This window comes from Bombina bombina, chromosome 1, assembly GCF_027579735.1.
Source record: "Bombina bombina isolate aBomBom1 chromosome 1, aBomBom1.pri, whole genome shotgun sequence".
NCBI classification, from domain to species: domain Eukaryota; kingdom Metazoa; phylum Chordata; class Amphibia; order Anura; family Bombinatoridae; genus Bombina; species Bombina bombina.
In genome coordinates this window covers 1,176,256,648-1,176,280,220 of record NC_069499.1, presented here as the reverse complement: position 1 = coordinate 1,176,280,220, position 23,573 = coordinate 1,176,256,648, and the positions used below count along the sequence as shown (strand labels likewise).

Below are 23,573 nucleotides of genomic sequence, written 5' to 3'. Positions count from 1 at the left end.
GAGCAACACTTCTGAAATGCTCAGAAGTGAATCGGTTAATCAGTTAGCTGTTAAGGGTAATATTTGCTGTAGTGTAGGGATTACCCTCCCACCTGACACCTCCCTGATAACTATTTGATCCCTCCCAAATCAGGGTACAAGCTCCCAGATCCCATCACAATTATTTATTTTCTGTAGTGTAGGGATCACCCTCACACTCCCCCCTCACCGTTTTTATTTCTGATGTAGTGTAGGCACCCACCTCCACCCTCCTAGCTAGCACTTTTATGTAGTATAGAGACTCCCTTCTCTCTATACCCAGAAAAAAACTTTTTCTGCAGTGTAGGAATTGCCCCTCTTTACCCCCTCCCGCAATAGGCTGTTTACCTGTCTCCACCCGACAACTCCCAACTGCACCCCTGCAAAGATCGTTACAGACAGTGTCACTTTCTGTAATGATAGGCAACATATGGTAAGGGGGCATGATCAGTGCTTCCTTTACAATATGAAGGCAGAGGCCTTCTGCCCCCCAAGCACAACCTGCACCTCTGTGCTGGACATAGGTACAGTATGCTGGGCAAAGTACTGTGTGACGTAGTAACTATGTCAAAAAGGTGCAAGGGTTAAACATGACACACAGATTAGATCAGGGTGCTGCAGTTGGAATTACCATTTTATCCACTAAACATGTAACTACTAATTTTTCATACACTGGAACTTAAAGAGTTAACACTTGTTCTACCTGCTCTATGTGGCAACTAAACCATTACCACAAAATCTCACACAGGAAGCCTGTTCTTTGCCCCTTCTCTGACCTCCCTATATTAATTGCTTCCCCCAAAGCGCTCAGGGTTGTGGAATCTTCGGCTCAGAATTAGCAGAATTCCCTTTTTTGCCCCCCTCCTCTTTTGTAAATGATTATCATAAAACACTGCAGAGGCTTTTTGATGTCCGGACTGTGCTTGCAGATAGGATCTCTAACATTTCTTTCTACCAATAAAAAAAATAATAATTGCAGTTCCTTAATGTGTCAGAGGTGAATGGTTTGTTCCAATTCTATAATGGTGTTGAGTATCTCCTATGCACTTCTTTTGTACTTGTAATCTTAGTGATATACCTACTTTAGTCCACACAGCAAAAAAACAACAACTGCCAGCACTCACAGATTTCAGTGACTCAGGCCCTCAATTCCTCCTGTATTTGTTTGGCAAATGTTCTCTTACAATTACTGTATCATTTTTACCCATGGACAGTGATGCAGAATTAGTTGACGCTTTATAAATAAAGTATGATAATAATAATAATAATATTATAGATAGATGTGAAGCAGGTGTATGCTCCAATTACTAGCTGTGGCCTCATCTAGAACCTGATGATCTAAAGCTCTCCACTTAAGTGAGATATTCTAAAATGATCCTCCAGCACTGCAAGATCCCAAGTGAAATTCTTAAAAGGCAGATTTTGCTTTACTTCTCCAAGGGGCGTTCCCTGCATTTCTGTATGTGAAAGTGAGACAAGCCCAGTGCAATATAGCATTGCATGATAAGAGTTCTGCTGTATTTACACTTTGTGCTTTGTATTTTATATTAATTTACACGTCAGATTAAGTTTTATTAAATTTAAACATTGCACTTTCTATTTTGTATTTTAATTTTTTATATATAAGTATTTAGGATTGTGATTTTAACAAATTCTGATTATGCTCCTGTGTAACTTTAACAAAATAGGATTATACTTTGTGAATTTGTGTGTATTTTACAAATTACATTGCACTTTGTATTTCTTGATGACAGCTTTAGTTTCCCACAGAGCTCCATTGCTTTCTATGGGCATGATAAGCAAAGATTCTCTAGCTGGGAGATAAATTATAGTGCAGACTTCACAGTGGCTGAATTCATTGAATTCTATATGAAAAAGGGCGGAACCTGGGAGTCCCAGACAAATGCCTTCCTTAGAAAGTAATCAAGTTCTCTGGGATAAAGAATTTCACAGGGGAAAGAGAAGGTAACTAGAGAACACCTAGGGCGGATATAAAGGCTCAGTTTGCATCAATTTCAAATTAAACTGAAATATTTTCACTACAATTTAAACTTGCTTTTGCTGATAGTTTAGTATATATTACTATTTTGTCAGTTAAATAAGTGTATTTTGAACAAACTTTATCTGAATACAGCTGGCAAGATAATACAGCGATACCCGCTTATTTAAAATGCTTAAAGCATTTCATTAGACTTGTATGAGAGCTTCAGGACATACCCTCGTTGAGCCCAGGGAACTCACCTGCCCCTCCCACTTTCTGAAACTGTGTTTTATTTTAAAATAGAGGAAATGTAAGTTGTAAAATATACACACAGAAATGCAAAGTATGATTCTAATTTGTTAAAGTAACACAGAAACCTTGAAAACATAATCATAATGTGTAAAATCACTGCTGGACCTAAATGTATTCAAATACAAAATAGAAAGTGCGAAATGTAAAATGTGATAATAATGAAAGGATCTAAGAGCAAGTTTTCTCTGTGAAAAAAATCACAAAAAGACAAAGGCGCCTCCTAGTGTAATACAGTTGGTGAAAGAGATTTGTTAGGTAATCAAAAAGGTACTCACAAGTGGAGCAGCACCCAATTGTGCTAAATCAAACAGACTGGGATCTCCCAGTGTCCCAGCTCACTGACACTGCAAGGAAACTGGTTTCTCCAATGTCTTGCCGGACTGACAGAGCTCAGACTCTCACAAAGAGGTTTACATAAAACCAAATTTTATTAATAAAATAAAAATCTCAGTGTCTCATGACACTAGATATTAAAAGAACAAGCAACGCGTTTCTCAGACTGCTGTCTGTTTCATCAGGCTTCCCTCAAAGTAGTCATAGCTTTTACTAGAAGCCTGATGAAACAGACAGCAGTCTGAGAAACGCGTTGCTTGTTCTTTTAATATCTAGTGTCATGAGACACTGAGATTTTTATTTTATTAATAAAATTTGGTTTTATGTAAACCTCTTTGTGAGAGTCTGAGCTCTGTCAGTCCGGCAAGACATTGGAGAAACCAGTTTCCTTGCAGTGTCAGTGAGCTGGGACACTGGGAGATCCCAGTCTGTTTGATTTAGCACAATTGGGTGCTGCTCCACTTGTGAGTACCTTTTTGATTACCTAACAAATCTCTTTCACCAACTGTATTACACTAGGAGGCGCCTTTGTCTTTTTGTGATTTTTTTCACAGAGAAAACTTGCTCTTAGATCCTGATTTCCCTGACAAAGCAGCTGACTCCAGTCATCATCTGTGTTCCTGATCATTGATCATCCTGGTATTTGATCACATTCATCATTTGGGACTATACCCACCCCAATTGGGACATTTACCATCTATATAACATTGCAGAAGAAGACAGCATTTCCAGATAAGAACCTTTCAGGAATTTCTTATTACTGTATTTGCTATTATTTGTGTTGTATCCTATGTTTCTCATAGTCCCATATTTATAAGAATTGTTTCTTATTTGTTTACATTATTTCATATAGTATATTTTATTATAGTTATTATATGTAATATCTTGTTCTCTTGTCTCTTAGCCTATTTACATAATAATCATATAAGGTCCTGTGCGCCCCCTAGTAGTAACACACCCTTAGTGTTACTGATTGTTTCTTTTAATAATGAAAGGACCCAATCTGAAGTATAAACCAATATAAAATATAAAGCATAAAGTGTAACAAACTTTCAAATAATGCAGTGCTATATTGCACTGGGCTTGTATCTCCGTCAGATACAGAAATGAGAGAGATGTTGTAGTGCTAGAGGGTTCACCCCTTTTTCTTTGAGCATTCAGTGAGTTCAGCCCCTGAGAAGTCTGAACACCAGTTTCTCTCCAAGCAGGAGAATATTTGATCATCAGGCACCTTGAGTCTAGATTGAGAGTAAATGTTTATCCATAAAGGCGTTAAACATATAAGCAAAACATTTTCTTACACTAGAATGATCCTTTACAAAAAAACACTGCTCGATTCAGGAACTTCAGGGTATGTCTGATATTCCGTAGCTTTAGATTTCTGTCACTGAACTCAGAGAATCTCTCTAAATAAAGCTTTGTTAGGCTATTTCTAACTAAATTGATAACAAATGATGACAGGGATGCCACCAGAAATGTTGGGGTCCCATACTAAACAATTGATTGGGGGCCCCCACAGTAGATAGATATAGATGTAGTAAGATATAAGGAGCTCTTTTAGGCAGACTTTTTAATTAGTTATTAGTATTTGTTTTTAGAAGTTAACGCAACAAAATATGTTTTAAAATAACGTAAGTGTTATCCTATAATTTCATAAATTGCTTAAGAGTTAAAAAAATAATCTTATTTCATACATATGATAAATTGTTGCACTTTTGGATGTAAATGTCAGTGTAACAGGCTTTTTACAGATATTGTTTCCAAAAAACTGTTATCATGGCTTATGTTTTGCTGGTTCATGCAAAACTGTTTAGCTGCTGAATATTTTCTATTACAATAAGATTTTTCTAGGCTTTCAAAATGCATATAACATAGGGTTATTCATTATTGTAAGATAAATCAAATAAGTTCTTTCTTAGACTTTCACATATGCCCTTGTAAGATTTTATATACTATCATGTGACAATGAAAGGAGGCAGGAACAGGCAAGTTAAATGAATGTATAATACATACAGGGCAAGGATCAGAAAAAATAGTTAACAGAGATCCTCTTCAATCCCTTCTCCTTACTTGAGCAGTACATTTTCCTCTATTAGATAATCCACTATTACACTATAGCCCCCTAAAATGTTGTCATCTCATCACCAGTCCAGCTTATTTCCAATAGTCTAGTATGTCAGTGTGGACCAAAGATACCGTGATGTGTGCCATTCTTAACCCAGTCTGTATGTGCTGCGGCTGGGGGGTGTTTTCCCCAGTAAAAGTGAAAATACAACTGCTACAGCTTATGGTCACTTGGAAAATGCAGTGTCATGGAATGATGACGTCATCCGCCAGCAAGCGTAGTTTTTCACAGCCCTCAGTACTCTATCCATGCAAGGTGCGAGAACCAGCCACTAATAGCAACAACAAGAAAGAGGCTGCACAATGGATCCAAATAAAAAACACAGGTTTATTTGTGTAGATAAAACCTAGACAGACATGGACAGGTTGGTAGAGTCTCCGATAAGCGCCACTAGGGGGCATGAAACGCGTCAGGCTACCTAACTGTCCATGTCTGTCTAGGTTTTATCTACACGAATAAACCTGTGTTTTTCATTTGGATCCGTTGTGCAGCCTCTTTTTTCTTGGTGTATTCCCCAGTACCATGTGCTTCTGCTACTCTGAGTCCCTTCCTTCCCCATTCACTCCTTGAGAGTCGCTCCAGCAGGAGCCCCTCCCGCCCCCTCTGATTTGAAGGCATCTTGCTGCACAGCATTCTAGTTCCCAGCCATGCAGCCTTGAAAGGGACCAGCTGTACTGGACTAAGTCAGCAGGGGCATATACCCAAACCAGGGTACCAAGGCCTAATTTTAAGACAGTAATGGCGCCTGGCCCTGTCAGGGTTTTGGCCCACTGGGCCCCTAACTGGAGTACCCCCTTTCACCTCCTAATGGCGGCCCTGAATGATGATCAAGTCTTACTTACTGATGATTTAAATCAATTTGATTTACATTAAATCCACCCTGGTTAGGGGCTAACCCACAGACAAAACTCACAGTTTTGCATTTTGTCGCTTGCTTGGTGGCTCCTTGCTTGACAAGATTTCCAGACGCTCCAAGCTGCTGAAGATCTGATCTATTCTAGCTTGGATCTCATTCTCCACCACTTTGGAAAGAATTGTGTAAAAAGGACCATTAAATACATTATAAATGCATAATCAACAAATGAATAGTTAAAAAAAAAGTTGTTTTATAAATTACATGCTGTACATAAATCGTGAAAGTTTAATTCTGACTTTAGTGACCCCTTAAACATTGATAGTTTATGCTTCTGGACGTCCCTGTCAACCAAAAGTGCTATAAATAATCTTCATAAGCTATTGACCAATTGATCCATGAGTATAAGTTCTATGCTAAATATCCATTCAAGCACCTTTAATAATATTTTTATGCAAAAAGTATTTGTAACACTGTTAACTGCTCTTTCATACACATTATAAAAACATCTTGAGTTAATGTCCCTTTAAAATTAAAATGCATTTATAATCTGATTCTAAGCATGTTTGCAATATACTTTGATTAGTAAATATTCTTCTAGTAAAAGCTATGACTACTTTGAGGGTAAATTTTACTGTGACTTGTCCTGCGGAGCATACAACAGATGGTCAAAGTAATTTGCATTCTTAATCATTCTTGCTTATAGAGTTAGTGGTAACACAGATTGCACCACTGCTGGTATTCTGACCATGCATGAGAATCTGAATGCAAAAAGGAATACGGGCATACGCTCGTATTCCTTTTTGCATTCAGTGATAGTTTTTACTACAAGCATATTTGTATATACTACAAAATCATATAAAAGGTACAGTCTACAGTCACAGTATCTGCATGCACCTCAATCTAACTGCTGCACTGTGTACACCCCATGCCGCAACGTGGCACCTCATGCAGGGCAAAAGGAAAAAAGTATTTTAGAAAATACCTTCCCATTCGGCCGTTGTAGGATGGCAGCATAATTCCTCCCAGAGAATCCATGGGCGCATCTATTGTATTGCAGCACCCAACGATCAGGCTCTCGCTTGTAAAATTGATGACACACGCTGTATCTGCCCGAGTCTCTGTGTAATCCAGTCCAGTCACACATACACTGCTGGATGCGATTTCAACCAAACCCACGAGGAAGGAGGGAGGAGGAGTTTGGTGGCCATATTACGGCTGCCGAATAAAGTCATTTTCCCCAGAATAATGTATTCATGCCCTGCATGAGGTGGCACTGGGCGGCGTGTAGTGTACACAGTGCAGCAGATAGATTGAGGTGCGTGCAGATACCGTGTAGACTGTCCCTTTAATTTGAATTGAAATGCTCTGTGTCTCCTCTGTGTACTCAGCATTCCAGACAATATACATCTTGTTACATCTTTCATTTAGACATTTTGTTGGTAGCTTTGGAGATGCTTTATTATTCAGTTAAAAGAACTGGTTTTAAAACCTTTTCAATGCCAGATTAAAAATCAAATGATCAGAGCCAGTCCTCAACATCCCTATTATTTAATAGCTATATTTTTAATGCCTAAAATACATGATAATAAATGTGAGAGTGTTCCTTTATGCAAATAATTAAAGATTCTGGATTTCTCTGCTGAGGAATACTCTAATCTGCTTCAGGTTTATATCCAAGAAAAATAGTGTTATCAAAGTTCACAAATACTTACGATGAACAGCCTGTCTGTCACATGTCTCCAGTCGTCCCATATGGGACTGAAGATCATGGATGTGCCTAGGAGAAAGACAAAACAATGTTTCAATTTGTTTCAGTGCATGTCCTATAATATATGTATAATAATATGATAAAGGGACATTAAACTTCTGGGCACAACTACCCTAGAATGGTTACTACTCACTATGTTATTGCTTTTCATCCTGTTCCTCAAGCTCTTTTCAAATCTGTTTTAATAGCTTAAAGTGAAGGTCCATTTTGATGAATTAGTGCTCGGTTTTTAATAATCCTATTAAAAACAAGGGCACTTTAATTCATCAAAATTGACATTTCACTCTTTTTCTTCAAAAACTTACCTTTTCATTCTGGCAGCCGCTCCAGCAATTCCCACGGCAGTCGGAAGCCTCTGCAGATGTCAGAAATTAAAAATCCGGCTTCCTCCAATCACGGCTTTCCTCCCACGGGGGAATCTTGGCATGATGCAACGCTGTGATTGGAGGAAGCCGGATTCGTCATTTTGGACCTGCGAAGAAGGCTTGTGACGGGCGGAGGAAGTGCTGGAGCGGCTGCCAGGATTAAAAGTAAGTTTTTGAAGAAAACGAGTGAAATGTCAATTTTGATGAATTAAAGTGCCCTTGTTTTTATTTTTAATAGGATTATTAGAAACCGGGCACTAATTCATCAAAATTAACCATCACTTTAAAGGAGCCAGATACTGAAGCTCCACCCCTTTTTACTGGGGACTGGCATCTTGAAGCTCAGGTATTCTCACAGCATGTGACATAAGCTGTGCACACTCACAGATCAGTAATATTTCCTTTTTTTTCCAGCTGTATGAGCTTCAGGTTATGGTACATGATACAATACAGGAGCTGTACATTGCTCTATATTATTGAGTGTTTTTTAAAAACCCAGGCGTACCTCAGAGATATTGTGTGTGTTCGGTTCCAGACCACCGCAATAAAGTGAATATCGCAATAAAGTGAGTCACACTCATTTTTTTCCTTTCCCAGTGGATAGAAAAGTTATATTTAAACTATACTGCAATCTATTAAGTGTGCAATAGCATTACGACTAAAAAACAATGTATATACCTTAATTAAAATATACTGTATTGCTTAATAAATGCTAACAATCATCTAAACCTTCAGTGAGTCATAATCTTTTTGCTGGTGATGTGTTTATATAGGTGTAAATATATGTGTATTTATGTGTTTATATGGGTATATATGTGTATTTATGTGTTTATATGGGTATATATGTGTATTTATGTGTTTATATGGGTATATATGTGTATTTATGTGTTTATATGGGTATATATGTGTATTTATGTGTTTATATGGGTATATATGTTGGCAAAATGGCACAGATAGACTTGCTTGACACAGGGTTGCCACAATCTTCAATTTGTAAGAGCAATATCTGCGAAGTGCAATAAAGCGAAGTGCTATAAAACGAGATATGCCTGTATATGTTGTGTAACTGTAAAGCTGTGTAAAAAGTGCAACATGCATATGATGTATCATGTATACTAACCTGAAGCACATTATACAGCTGTAAAAAATGTGGGCAATATTACTGATCTGTGAGTGTGCACAGCTTCTGTCACAGGCTGTGAGAATACCTGAGCACCATGATGGCAGCCCACAGTACAAAGAGGCGGAGCTTCAGTATCTGGCACCTTTAAGCTATTAAAACAGAAGAACTGATTTGTAAAGAGCTGTAGGAACAGGATGAAATACAGGTGGCCCTCGTTTTACAACGGTTCAATTTACACCGTTTCAGAATAACAACCTTTTTTTCCAGTCATATGACTGCTATTGAAAAGCCTTGAGAAGCAGTGCATTTATTAAAATAGCCAGTAGGTGGAGCTGTCAGCTTGTGTTGCAGCAAAGCCAAGCAAGCTGAAATTAATCAGTTTAACCAGACCTGAGCTATCAAGCAGATTTCAAAGGAACAAGATCTTCCTGTCTATAAAATCAGTCGTTTGGAATGCATAGAAAGAACTGCTTGCAGAAAAATGCAAGTGAAGTCTGTGTTGTGTGATTATTTTATTAAAGGGCCATAATACCCAAATGTTTAAACACTTGAAAGTGATGCAGCATAGCTGTAAAAAGCTGATTAGAAAATATCACCTGAACATCTCTATGTAAAAAAGAAAGATATTTTACCTCAAAAGTTCCTCAGTAGCCACCTCCCATTGTAAAGGATTTCTAAGCAGCATTTTAGTGTGTTTGTCCTGGGACATCTGAAGGGACTAGCATCGTGCACTCTCATATTATTTCACCAATCAGGTAAAGGAAGCTTACTATGAAATCTCATGAGAGTTAAGTGAAATCTCATGAGATCACAGTAAGAGTTCATGACCTCAGCACTGCTGATGCTGATTGGCTGCTGTTCATTTCTTCATTTTTTTTTAAATTTGTTTACCTGCAGCTGGGAGCAGCTGAGTATAACTTTTTACACAGAACTTACTCTGCTGAGCTGAGGAGATTGTGAGGTAAAAAATCTTCCTTTTTTACATAGAGATGCTCAGGTGATATTTTCCTGTCAGCTTTTTACAGTTATACTGCATCAGTTTCAAGTGATTTAGCATATGAGTATTATGTCCCTTTAAGTTTATAATGCTGTTAGCAAATGTTTTTGTTCATTTAACTTAGTTCAATTATATATTCTGTGTTGTGTGATTATTTTATTACGTTTATAATGCTGTTGAGCATTTAAAGTCTTCATTTCAAAGCTTTAAAAATAATGTATTAGGTGTTACTTATGACAATTTTGAGAGGGGCCTGGAACCTCTCTCCCTCACTTCCCATTGATTTACATTATAAACTGGGTTTCAATTTACAACGGTTTCGATTTACAACCATTCCTTCTGGAACCTAACCCCGGCGTAAACTGAGGGCTACCTGTACAATAACAGTGAATAGTTACTATTCTTTTGTAGCTGTACACAGTTTATTGTCCCTTTAAAACCTATGCTTAAAGGAGACATCAAAGTAATTAACCCCACACCTGCTGGTTTTAAGGTCAAATTAAAGTTTTAACTTAAATGTATTTGAAAGGTAAATGTTTGAGGTTTTAAAATGTACTTATATCTTGATGACCTATTAATGAATTTAAATGTTGAGTATAGGTTAAAAAAAAATGTGTTTAGACTTTGGCAATGGAAAGTTTCCTTTGCAAATCATGGAAATTGACTGCACTCTCAAACTGGAGTATATTTAAATGTTTGCGTTATATTTTTATGTCATTTTTCCTAGTCAGAGAAAGCAAATGTTTGGGAGTTTTGTCAGTCGCACAGGTTGTGTACTCACTCTATTCTAAAAGTTCAATCAATTTTGGTGATTTATGTATGTCCCTTTAAGTGTTTAAAGTGAAAGTCAATTTGGATGAATTAGTGCCGGTTTTTAATAAACCTATTAAAAACAAGGGCACTTAAGTTCAACAAAATTGACATTTCACTCCTTTTCTTCAAAAACTTACCTTTTATTCCTGAAAGCCGCTCCAGCGATTCCCTCGGCCGTCGGAAGCCTCTTCTTACGTCAGAAATGACAAATCCAGCTTCCTCCAAGCATGACTTTCCCTCCCGGGGGGGGGGATCATGGCCCGATGCAACGCTGTGATTGGAGGAAGCCGGATTCGTCATTTTGGACCTGGGAAGAGGGCTTGCGACAGGCGAGGAATCGCTGCAGCAGCTTTCAGGATTAAAAGGTAAGTTTTTGAAGAAAAGGAGTGAAATGTCAATTTTGATTAATTAAAGTGCCCTTGTTTTTAATAGGTTTATTAAAAACCGGGCACTAATTCATCCAAATTGACCTTCACTTTAAGTGTCCACTGCTAAACTAAAATATACATTAAGATTAGAGAACAATTTAAAATCTTAAAGGGATATGAAACCAAAAATGTTTCCTTCTTGATTAATATAGAGCATACAATTTTCTTATTTGTTTAGTTCTCTTAGCATTCTTTGTAGAAAAGCATACCTAGGCAGACTCAGCTAGATGCATATATACGCCTTGTCATTGGTTTACGGATGTGTACAGCAAGTTACCAGTAGTGCATTGCTGCTCCTTCAACAAAGTATATAAAGAGAATGAAGCCCAATTGATATCAGAAGCAAATTGGCAAGTTGTTAAAAAAAATTGTATGCTCTATCTAAATCATGAAAGAAAAACTGTGTGTTTCATGTCACTTTTATTCTAAAGGTAGCAAATAATAACTGATACAGCATTCCCTACTGTTCCAGAGGTGTTGGCAGAAAATATGCAAGTCATAAAAGTTATGGCTGGAAAATTCTAGTACTGGAGATGCTGATTCTGATCAGAAAGTAAAGGATTCTAGTGAAACAAATGTTGCATCTGAGATTGTGTACTAGTCCCATACTGATACAAGTATGAGAACGCACTACCAGTCCAAAAAGCCATGTTTTAGAATTAGCAGTTCTCATTAAAGATCTAAAGAAGTTTATTAGGGTTGCTTGGTAATGAAGGAACATTTTAGAAGTGTTACTGATCCTGTATTTGCTGTTTTATTGCAATATATTTGAAAAGTACAGTTTTGGCTACTGGGCATTTAAATAAAAAAATAAAAAACAACCAACCAAATATAAAAACCAACGTATAGGTGGCATAAGGGTTCCTAAAAGTTTATCTAATTACTCTAGAGCAGGGTTTTTCATACTTGTCCTCAGACCTACTTAAAGGGACATGCCACCCACATTTTTTCTTTTATGATTTAGAAAGAGAATGCAATTTTAAACATCTTTCTAATTTACTTATATTATCTAATTTGTTTTATTCTCTTGATATTCTTTGATGAAAAGCATATCTAGATATGCTCACTAGCTGCTCATTGGTTGCTGCACACCATGTGCATTGCTTTTTCTTCAACTAAGGATATTTAAAAAATGAAGCAAAATAAATAATGGAAGTAAATTGTAATGTTGTTTAAATTTCTATTCTCTATCTGAATCACGAAAGAAAGATTTGGGGTTTAGTGGCCCTTTAACAAGCCAGATTTTCAGGATACCTGAAATCGAGCACAGGTGAAATAATCAGTTGATTAGTACACATAGTTATTAACATGCTCTCACCCAAGGTAATCCTGAAAATCTCGCCTGTTAGGGAGGCATGGGGACAGGTTTGAAAACCCCTGCTATAGGCAAGTCTAAAAAAACATGAGAATGGAAATGATAACAGGGAAACTCAAATAACTGAACTAGAATGTTTTTATTTTCATACTAACGTGTTACAACGTGTTAAACGTGTTACTAACGTGTTAAACTGCCAACAGATTTTCTGTTCATTTTAAAGTGATGGTAACCTTTTTCAATGTGCAAGCTGAAAATGGAAACGGTTGTTTTTTATTGCCATGCTCATTGATCAAGACTAACTTTGTGCTAAAGCGAAGATATAAGTTTAATTTCTTATCAAACCGCCAGCCGCCTCTTCCTTGAGTGCTTTTTTTCCCCCCTAATACTAAATGTGATATCCAATCAAATCATGTGCCATAGGGCACCTCAAAAAAAAAGCCATTAAGAGAGGAGCGCAGGATGAGACTTCCGGTGGGAGGGCTGACGAGACGGTCGCATGAAGTAGGAGCTCCGTGATCGCACTAAGAATCCAGGCCGTTACCCGTCAAAAAGGACGCTTTATACACCGCCATAGGTAGGATACCCTTTGCACTGCCCGGCAGAGACAGCAAGAGGAGCCCAAAGACCCGCTCCAACACCAGGAGCCAATAAAAATAAAGCGTGACAAAGGCGCATTGAGGCCCGCACACAACCCGGAACATCAGCACAAGCAAGGGTGTTATCACCCATCAGGGAACTCCAGAATTCACCACACGGTGGGCGAAAAAGGCCCTGAAATTTATAGCAAAGTGGCCCCTGCATTTAATCCGACGCCACAGAGGCCTAAAGGCAGCAGCAATAGACACGTGGTGATTGCATCAGCAACTAAAACGCTTCAACAGTAAGGTACAACACCACACAGGCATTTAGGACAGATAAAGGGGTCAATAACAAGCTTAAAGGGACAGTCTACACCAGAATTTTTATTGTTTTAAAAGATACATAATCCCTTTATTACCCATTCCCCAGTGTTGCATAACCAACACAGTTATATTAATATACTTTTAACCTCTGTGATTATCTTGTATCTAAGCCTCTGCAAACTGCCCCTTTATTTCAGTTCTTTTGACAGACTTGCAGTTTAGCCAATCAGTGCCTGCTCCCAGATAACTTCATGAGCACAGTGTTATCTATATGAAATACTTGAACTAACACCCTGTAGTGGTGAAAAACTGTAAAAATGCATTCTGAAAAGAGGTGGCCTTCAAGGTCTATGAAATTAGCATATGAACCTCCTAGGTTAAGCTTTCAACTAAGAATACCAAGAGAACAAAGCAAAATTGGTGATAAAAATAAATTGGAAAATTGTTTATAATTACATGCTCTATCTGAATCATGAAAGTATTTTTTGGCATAGACTGTCCCTTTAAATACACGATACAAGACACCTCAACTATGCACTATAATGAGGTTTGCATCAAGCAGAAAACGTCTCAAATCTGGGCCTAAATATAGTGTGATGAATAGGAAATACTGAAAGAGAGTATACCCTCACCGAATAATCCAGTAACAGGAATTATTTTTGAAATGCCTTTATAGAACACAGCAATATAACAGCTGACTCTCGCATACTACCTAGTGCATACTTTTAACCTCCAAGGGAATGAAATACTCTTCTTTGCTGGAGCCAATTAATACAGGCGTACTTATCAAGTTTTCTCAATACATGCAACAGTGAAACTCTACAGTCAACCCTATATATTTCACTAGGACTGAGCAGATATCAAATTAAATAGCAAATATAAAGTTTCGGGCTAATACCTTAAAGGTTTTGTTGTATGCAGAAATACTACACTTGTTATAAGAAAACTACTGACACCATGGCAGCCAAAAACAAACAGAATGACAAAAGGTCAAAAGATCAGACTGAAACCCCTGCAAAAGTAGAAAACAGAGACACAGTGATGGATGTGATGGGACAAGACACCCACGCAATTGTCACACAACTCTCAGCGCTGTTCCTAAGATGAAACAGCTGCGAACAGGAATGGACTCCATGGCGTCTAATCTCAAGCAATTTTCAACCAGAATTACTAGAGCAGAACAGCGCATCTCAGAAGTAGAAGGCCTGCAAAGATCTCAATCCACCAGCATCGTAGCCCTACAAAAACAGAATACAGCCTTATCTGAGAAAATAGATTATCTGGATAACAAATTGCACCACAACAATCTACGCATGGTAGGCCTACCAGAAACTGTCGCAAGCTCAATCCTGATCGATTTCGCTGAAAAAAAAACTCTACCAATGCTTCTCAAACTCCCAGAAAATACACTACCATACCAAGTAAAGAGCACACAGAGTGGGAATTGCAGGGAAAGTTAAGGATACTGCAAAATTTCTGCAACAAGTTATGATAAAGTACCTCAACTTTAAAAACAAGATAGCCATTCTGAGAGCGTACAGACAAAATGGTCTGCTCACGTTTGAAGGCAAGAAATTTCTCATCTTTCAAGATTACTCCTTCGAGGTCACTAGAAGAAGAAGAAGAAGATAATTTGCACCATACTGAAAGAAGCTCTTTGACCAAGGGAAAACAGTCTCGCTATTATAACCGGCAAAACTATGAATCCACACATCGGCAGGATACAAGTTCTTAGAGTCCCTGAAACAACTCCAACGCTTTCTAGAACAAGAAGAGAAGAAACAAGACTCCACTAGAGACACCCCAGATTGAAAAAAAATGATACATGATAATATTCTTAAGGTAAAGAAATTAAACCCGAAAAAAAGACACAGACAATATCTAAAAAGGCTAAAGTAATTATACCTTACGTCATTTTAATTCAAATATATTGGATGAGGGCACTCACTGGTACACTTGTGAGTGTTTAGTTTTATCTATGATACTTGCAAGGCCTCCATACAGGCCAACCAGACTGTTAAATAATTGTTATTATGTTATTGTTATGTTAATTATTTTGTTCCTATTTTCTTTCTTGGTTTTTAATTTAAATTGTAGCTTCATAGCCTCGTGTTCCAGAATCAAGTTGCAAGTAATGATGACATGTCGACATTTACTTTGCTATGTCTAACTATGTAATCATTCCCCCAGATCTGGGATTGAAAGCGGTGTTCCAACCTAGGTCTGAATACCTCACCATACAAAAGACAAGTATTACTGGACATCGGACGGTACAGCAATTCACTATCCTCTATATATGCATCACAAGGTATTCTCTTTTACACAACAACCACAGTAAAACATGAGTAAAACTGCATCCCACATTAACCTAACAGCTTGGAATGTGGGAGGGATTAACTTCCCCCATCAAAGCGTAACGCAATACTGAAGCACCTCAAAACAATAATCACCGACATAACCATCCTATAAGAAACCCACCTTTCACAGACTGAGCACCAAAAACTAAAACAAAACTGGATGAGAGAGATATTATATACCCCATACGAATTGTCTAGGGGTGTAGCTATTTTATTCAGGAAAAATGTACTGTATTACATTATTAAATGTGATATAGATGACGAGGGGAGATACATTGTGGTTCATCTCAAAATATTTGAATGCCACTTGGTACTTTGTGGGGTCTATGGCCCACAAGATCACATACACAAGTTCTGGAACATGATGCACAAGCTAATACCATTTTTAGATCTCCCAATGGAGATAGGGGTAGACTTTAACATAGCACCATAGACACCTCTTGATCAATTCCGTGACCCCACATCTACTAAAAGCATTAAAATAGACAACAAATACCCTAAAAGAGATTCCGGAATAATTAGTAAGTTTAGGACTTCATTAAACTTGAGACATTTGGCGAGATAAGAACCCAGAAAAGAAAGGCTACACATGTTTGTCAACTGCAAAACATACATTATCCCTCATAGACTATTTCCTTATATCTCCCTCCTTAATTCCAAAAACTGAACAAACAGAAATACTAGATATGACGCTCTCAGATCATTCCCCCATTCAAATGACATTTTATTTACACATGACAGAAAGAAAATCGAACAATCGGAGATGCCCATCCTATCTTTATAATGACCTTGGCTTTCATGCCTTTTTGACCATTGAATGGAATCACTACAAGGAGTCAAATATTGCACATATTAACCAACCAATGCTTTACTTGGAAGCTGCTCAGGCCATCTTACCTCCAATACAATAAAATTGAAGAAACAATACAAGGCAAAATCAGAGCTTTTACTCCGTCAGCTTAAAAACCTGTATAATAAATACCTGCGATGCCCCACACTTTCTAATAGACGCAAATATTACCAGATAAAACAGCAGAGAGATACTTACCTGTTGTAAAATTCCTTACATACCCTGAACAAAACGTCAGGCTTCTATTACCGATTTGATAATAAAACTGGGAAGTATCTAGCAGCACTAACAAAAATACTGAAACCAAAGAGGTTAATAACTAACATTAAAGGCACAGTCTAGGCGAAAATAAACTTTCATGATTCAGATAGAGCATGTCATTTTAAACAATTTTCCAATTTACTTTTATCACCAATTTTGCTTTGTTCTCTTGGTATTCTTAGTTGAAAGCTTAACCTAGGAGGTTCATATGCTAATTTCTTAGACCTTGAAGCCCACCTCTTTCAGATTGCATTTTAACAGTTTTTCCACCACTAGAGGGTGTTAGTTCACATATTTCATATAGATAACACTGTGCTCGTGCACGTGACGTAATCTGGGAGCAGGCACTGATTGGCTAGACTGCAAGTCTGTCAAAAGAACTGAAAAAAAGGGGCAGTTTGCAGAGGCTTAGATACAAGATAATCACAGAGGTTAAAAGTATATTATTATAACTGTGGTGGTTATGCAAAATTAGGAAATGGGTAATAAAGGGATTATCTATCTTTCAAAACAATAAACATTCTGGTGTAGACTGTCCCTTTAAAATCGGGAGACACACTAGTATCAGATAACACAATTTCCAAAGTCTTTATAGAATACTACCAAATACTCTATGACGCAGCACCCATAAATATACAACTCAGAGACCATTTTTGGTCCAACTTAAACCTACCTAAATTACCAAGGTTGGAAGCTGACACACTTAGTTTGCCCATCCCGAAGGAAGAAATAAATAAGGATATTAGAGATCTACCTCAGGGTAAAACGCCAGGGCCTGATAGCCTACCATAGAATTATTCGGAAAATATCAGGCTAAGAAATTAACAGCGAAAAATCCAAACTTATGAGGCTACATCCTGAGAAAGGGGAACAGTTATACAACATTCAAAATAGTTAAGGACAATTTCAAATACTTAGGTATACAATTAGATAGAAACCCGCAAAAAAAAAAATTATGCTTACCTGATAAATGTATTTATTTCTTTACACGGTGAGTCCACGGAATCAGCAATTACTGTTGGGAATATCAGGCAAAGAGCACCACAGCAAAGCTGTTAAGTATCACTTCCCTTTCCATAACCCCCAGTCATTCGACCGAAGGAAAAGGAAAGGAAATAACACAAAAGGTGTAGAGGTGCCTGGGGTTTATATAAAAAACTGTCTGAAAACCAGGGAGGGCCGTAGACTCACCGCGGCAAGAAATAAATTTATCAGGTAAGCATAAATTTTCTTTTCTTTCTTAAGACATGGTGAGTCCATAGAATCAGCAATTACTGTTAGGAATCAATACCCAAGCTAGAGGACACAGATGATTAGGGAGGGACAAGACAGGTAACCTAAACAGAAGGCACCACCGCTTGAAGAACCTTTCTACCAAAAGAAGCCTCAGCCGAGGGAAAAGTATCAACTTTATAGAATTAAGAAAAGGTGTGCAAAGAAGGCCAGGTCGCAGCCTTGCAAATCTGTTCCACAGAGGCCTCATTCTTAAAAGGCCCAAGAAGAAGAACAGCCCTAGTGGAATGAGCTGTAATTCTCTCAGGAGGCTGCTGACCAGCAGTCTCATATGCCAAAAGAATAATACGTCTCAACCAGAGAAAAAGAGAAGTGGCAGTAGCTTTCTGTCCTTTACATTTCCCAGAAAAGCAAACAAACAATGCAGAAAACTGACGAAAATCCTTAGTCGCCTGCAAATAGAATTTAAGTGCCCGCACAACATCTAAGTTGTGCAACAAACGTTCTTTATGAGAAGGATTAGACAGAGAGAAGGAACAACAATTTCCTGATTAATATTTTTGTCCGAAACTACCTTAGGAAGAAAACCAAACTTGGTACGAAGAACTGCCTTATCTGCATGAAGTATGAGATAAGGAAAGTCCCACTGCAAAGCTGAGAGTTCAGAAACCCTCTGAGCAGAAGAAATAGCGGTAAGAAACAAAACCTTCCAAGATAATAACTTCATTTCTATGAAATGCATAGGTTTAAAACTGAGCCAGTTGCAAAACTTTAAGAACAAGGTTAAAGTGTCAGTAAACCTTGAAAATATTAGCCAAACTTTGTAAAACATAATATACCCTTTTAATTTTTTTAAAAAACGGCTGTTTTACAGACCCGCTCTCTGTGCTCTTTTGAGCGGGTCTGTTTGTTTCGCACAGCGCATCGGGCCAGCTGTATAGTCACAGCCCGGCCCTACCGCGCCATTATACACAGTGGAGCTCGCTCCTGCTCTGTCTGACAGCAGGAGCTGAGAAGAATTTTAACTACCAATGAACCATCATTAAGCATACTTACAGGCAAAACATTACACACAGTAGTTGATCAGAGAGTCATGTATCACACTGTTTAAGCACTCTATCTCCCTACTATATAAAACATTATTACAAATTATAGAAACACAGACAATTGGCTCAATCATAACGAGATGGTCTCCCCTGCCAGAAGAACTTATCACAAACCAGAAAATAATAGACAGCTTTCAAACAGGAAGAAATGCAACAATAGACTCAGATCTAAGAGAAACTCATACTAAACTTATGCACCAGGCGTATATAATACTGCGAGTTTTGGGGGAAAAGGGACACATCTACAGGGAGTGCAGAATTATTAGGCAAGTTGTATTTTTGAGGATTCATTTTATTATTGAACAACAACCATGTTCTCAATGAACCCAAAAAACTCATTAATATCAAAGCTGAATAGTTTTGGAAGTAGTTTTTAGTTTGTTTTTAGTTATAGCTATTTTAGGGGGATATCTGTGTGTGCAGGTGACTTCTACTGTGCATAATTATTAGGCAACTTAACAAAAAACAAATATATACCCATTTCAATTATTTATTTTTACCAGTGAAACCAATGTAACATCTCAACATTCACAAATATACATTTCTGACATTCAAAAACAAAACAAAAACAAATCAGTGACCAATATAGCCACCTTTCTTTGCAAGGACACTCAAAAGCCTGCCATCCATGGATTCTGTCAGTGTTTTGATCTGTTCACCATCAACATTGCGTGCAGCAGCAACCACAGCCTCCTAGACACTGTTCAGAGAGGTGTACTGTTTTCCCTCCTTGTAAATCTCACATTTGATGATGGACCACAGGTTCTCAATGGGGTTCAGATCAGGTGAACAAGGAGGCCATGTCATTAGATTTTCTTCTTTTATACCCTTTCTTGCCAGCCACGCTGTGGAGTACTTGGACGCGTGTGATGGAGCATTGTCCTGCATGAAAATCATGTTTTTCTTGAAGGATGCAGACTTCTTCCTGTACCACTGCTTGAAGAAGGTGTCTTCCAGAAACTGGCAGTAGGACTGGGAGTTGAGCTTGACTCCATCCTCAACCCGAAAAGGCCCCACAAGCTCATCTTTGATGATACCAGCCCAAACCAGTACTCCACCTCCACCTTGCTGGCGTCTGAGTCGGACTGGAGCTCTCTGCCCTTTACCAATCCAGCCACGGGCCCATCCATCTGGCCCATCAAGACTCACTCATTTCATCAGTCCCTAAAACCTTAGAAAAATCAGTCTTGAGATATTTCTTGGCCCAGTCTTGACGTTTCAGCTTGTGTGTCTTGTTCAGTGGTGGTCGTCTTTCAGCCTTTCTTACCTTGGCCATGTCTCTGAGTATTGCACACCTTGTGCTTTTGGGCACTCCAGTGATGTTGCAGCTCTGAAATATGGCCAAACTGGTGGCAAGTGGCATCTTGGCAGCTGCACGCTTGACTTTTCTCAGTTCATGGGCAGTTTTTTTGCGCCTTGGTTTTTCCACACGTTTCTTGCGACCCTGTTGACTATTTTGAATGAAACGCTTGATTGTTCGATGATCACGCTTCAGAAGCTTTGCAATTTTAAGAGTGCTGCATCCCTCTGCAAGATATCTCACTATTTTTGACTTTTCTGAGCCTGTCAAGTCCTTCTTTTGACCCATTTTGCCAAAGGAAAGGTAGTTGCCTAATAATTATGCACACATGATATAGGATGTTGATGTCATTAGACCACACCCCTTCTCATTACAGAGATGCACATCACCTAATATGCTTAATTGGTAGTAGGCTTTCGAGCCTATACAGCTTGGAGTAAGACAACATGCATAAAGAGGATGATGTGGTCAAAATACTCATTTGCCTAATAATTCTGCACTCCCTGTATAACCAACATGTCTAAAATGTCAATACCCAGACCCGGACATTTTACACTTTATCAAAGCTTGCCTACACATTAATAAACACTGGGCTCAGACTGCATACTGGTCAAAAACAATTACAAAACAAAACATTGCCCTGAATGAAGGGGAAGTTCTACTCCTCAACATAGATAACATAACGAAAACGCTGAGAACCTTTATCACTAATGTAGTACTCCTAGCACGGAAATTAATTCTTAAATACTCGCCTGCAAGCAAAATACCAAAGTTGAGTGAATTAAAAATTATTATTCTTTACTAATTGACAAGAGAAAAATGGGACACTATGGGGGATCTAAATAAAAACCAAAAAAATTCATCAAAAAGTGGGAACCCTTCATTCTGTTACTAGACATTGACGCACAAAAGCAGATCATTTATCCATTACGTAATACAATATACATTTTGGAAAGACACCTTACAGGACAATGGACTTGACTAGAGAGAGGGACATACAGGAACAGACCAATAAGTTAAGCCGTGCATTAGTACACGAAAATAAATCACCCTGAGAAGATATTACAAACAATTTACAATGAGGTTCCATATAGAATTTGCAGGAGGCTCAGACAATTGTTATTTGTTGTTAACCGTCTATAGATTTTTGGAATGAGAAACCTAAGCTACAAAATGGTTCTATTGTTTATGTAATTTATTTCACATAATTTGGATGTTATGTTTAGTTTAAGTTAACTATTAAATGGTAAAATAGCTGAAAAAGAACAGACAACTTCTCAACTAAAGTGTTCTTTTACCAAAGACAAGAACACAAGGACTGTTAAGAGACTTCGAAATAAAAAAACTCTCTGTTTGGCATAATATTCTTACCATAAGTAATCAAAATGTCTATTTTTTTACATGTCTGTTCTTGGAAAGCTTCAATAAAAATAAGTTAGAAAGACAAAAAAAAAAAAAAAAAAAAAAAAAAAAAGAGGCGCAAGTTCTACCTATCCGCAAACATAACTTTTGCTTACATAGAGAGCGGGTGGGACCATTCTCTATGTCACCTAAGTGAAGAAGAAAAAAGAGGGGGTGTAGGAAACACTAATGCTGTGATTATAAAATGTTTAATTTTATAATATTCTGAATATTTTTTTTAAGAAAAAAAAAAAAAGTTTGCAATTTCAATACTTGTCTGGTATAGAATTGTAAAAACATGAGCAGTATCGAAATCATTTTAAGGACAAGCACATTTGTAATGAAAATAATTTACAGAAGAGTTTCTGCAAGTGCAGGCGATATATAAATAAATAATATGGGGTCGACAAATCTGTTTAAAATTTAGGGGCCAGTAAGAATATTTAAGAGCCAGACATACTTTTAGGAGCCAGATAGTGGTATTCATATATAGATATATGGAGTATAATCTAAAAGGTTAGGAGCCAGGGGTAAGATTCTAGGAGCCAGTGGCTCCCTGTCTCCTGGGTTTGGCACATCGTTAAACACAAAGCCAACAGACCGTAACTCTTTATTAGAGGCTAGGAGCTTCCACCCCAGGCACCAAAAGACAGGGATTGTCACCTCTCAACTGATGCGAGTCATCCGCAACAATAGTGAGGTACCCACTATGATGGAACAGCTCACGGAAATGGAGAAGAAACTAGTGGCTAGAGGCTATGATGATGGGATGGTCCGAACCATTAAGAATGAATTACTTGAGAACCCTACGAAGGGTAAACGGATAGAATCCAACATGGAGACTGAGCAACTGAATTTCGTGACCACCTACACCCCGGCAATCGGTGCACTGAAGAGATCCACACAACAACATTGGTCACTCTTAGAAACGGATCCATCACTTCCTTTTCATAAGATGAAACCTCCAAGGATGGTCTACCGCAGGGCAGAGAGCCTGAGGGACATATTAGTGAAAACAGATCCAATCAACTGTTACCAGAAGGATACCTGGCTGAAGACATCAAAGAATGGATGCTTCCCATGCGGAAATTGCATTACATGCAATAGCATGATGAGGGGCCAGACGTTCCAACATCCACACACCAACAGACGGCATACCATTCGGTACAGGTTGACATGCACGAGCACATGTCATATATATATTAATTTGCCCATGTTCTCTGGTCTATGTCGGTAAGACGATAACGAGCTTCAGGGACAGGATGGCGAATCACCACTGTGAAATCCAGGAAGCACTCAAAAAAGGGGACTCAGAACAGCCAGTGGCACGCCACTTCGCTAGTTGCAATCACAGTTTATCCAGCCTAAGATCGATGTTGATCGATCATGTACCCCCACTGACAAGGGGTGGGAATAGGGCGAAAAAGTTGCTACAGGTTGAAACCAAATGGATTCATACATTGGACACCCTAGTACCAAGGGGACTGAACACTGTCCTTGATTTCGGACCATTCTACACCAAATAACTATGATGGGACTCATATGCCACAAGATTGCAAGCTATCACCCAAAGTGTATCCATATGGATGATCGTCCTAGTGGGTACCTACGGGTTTCTATACATACTCCAAGTGATATGAAGGGGGTAACTTGATATGATGTAATTGTGTGTGTCATTAGGTCCTCTGCTTGTTTTTTTTGCAATTTGTTTAATTCTCTATACTCC

At 38.2% G+C, this 23,573-nt stretch overlaps 1 protein-coding gene across 2 annotated transcripts in view; it reads right to left on the bottom strand.

The window, feature by feature from the left end:
• Nucleotides 1-23,573, bottom strand: part of GOSR2 (golgi SNAP receptor complex member 2) — a 38,963-nt gene that overhangs the window by 9,008 nt on the left and 6,382 nt on the right. For both annotated transcript variants that reach the window (XM_053699736.1, XM_053699737.1), the window contains exons 2-3: nt 7,338-7,402; nt 5,683-5,791 (exon numbers count right to left, since the gene is read on the bottom strand). In XM_053699736.1, the coding sequence (XP_053555711.1) occupies nt 5,683-5,791; nt 7,338-7,402 (174 nt within the window). The remainder of the gene's footprint in view (nt 1-5,682; nt 5,792-7,337; nt 7,403-23,573) is intronic.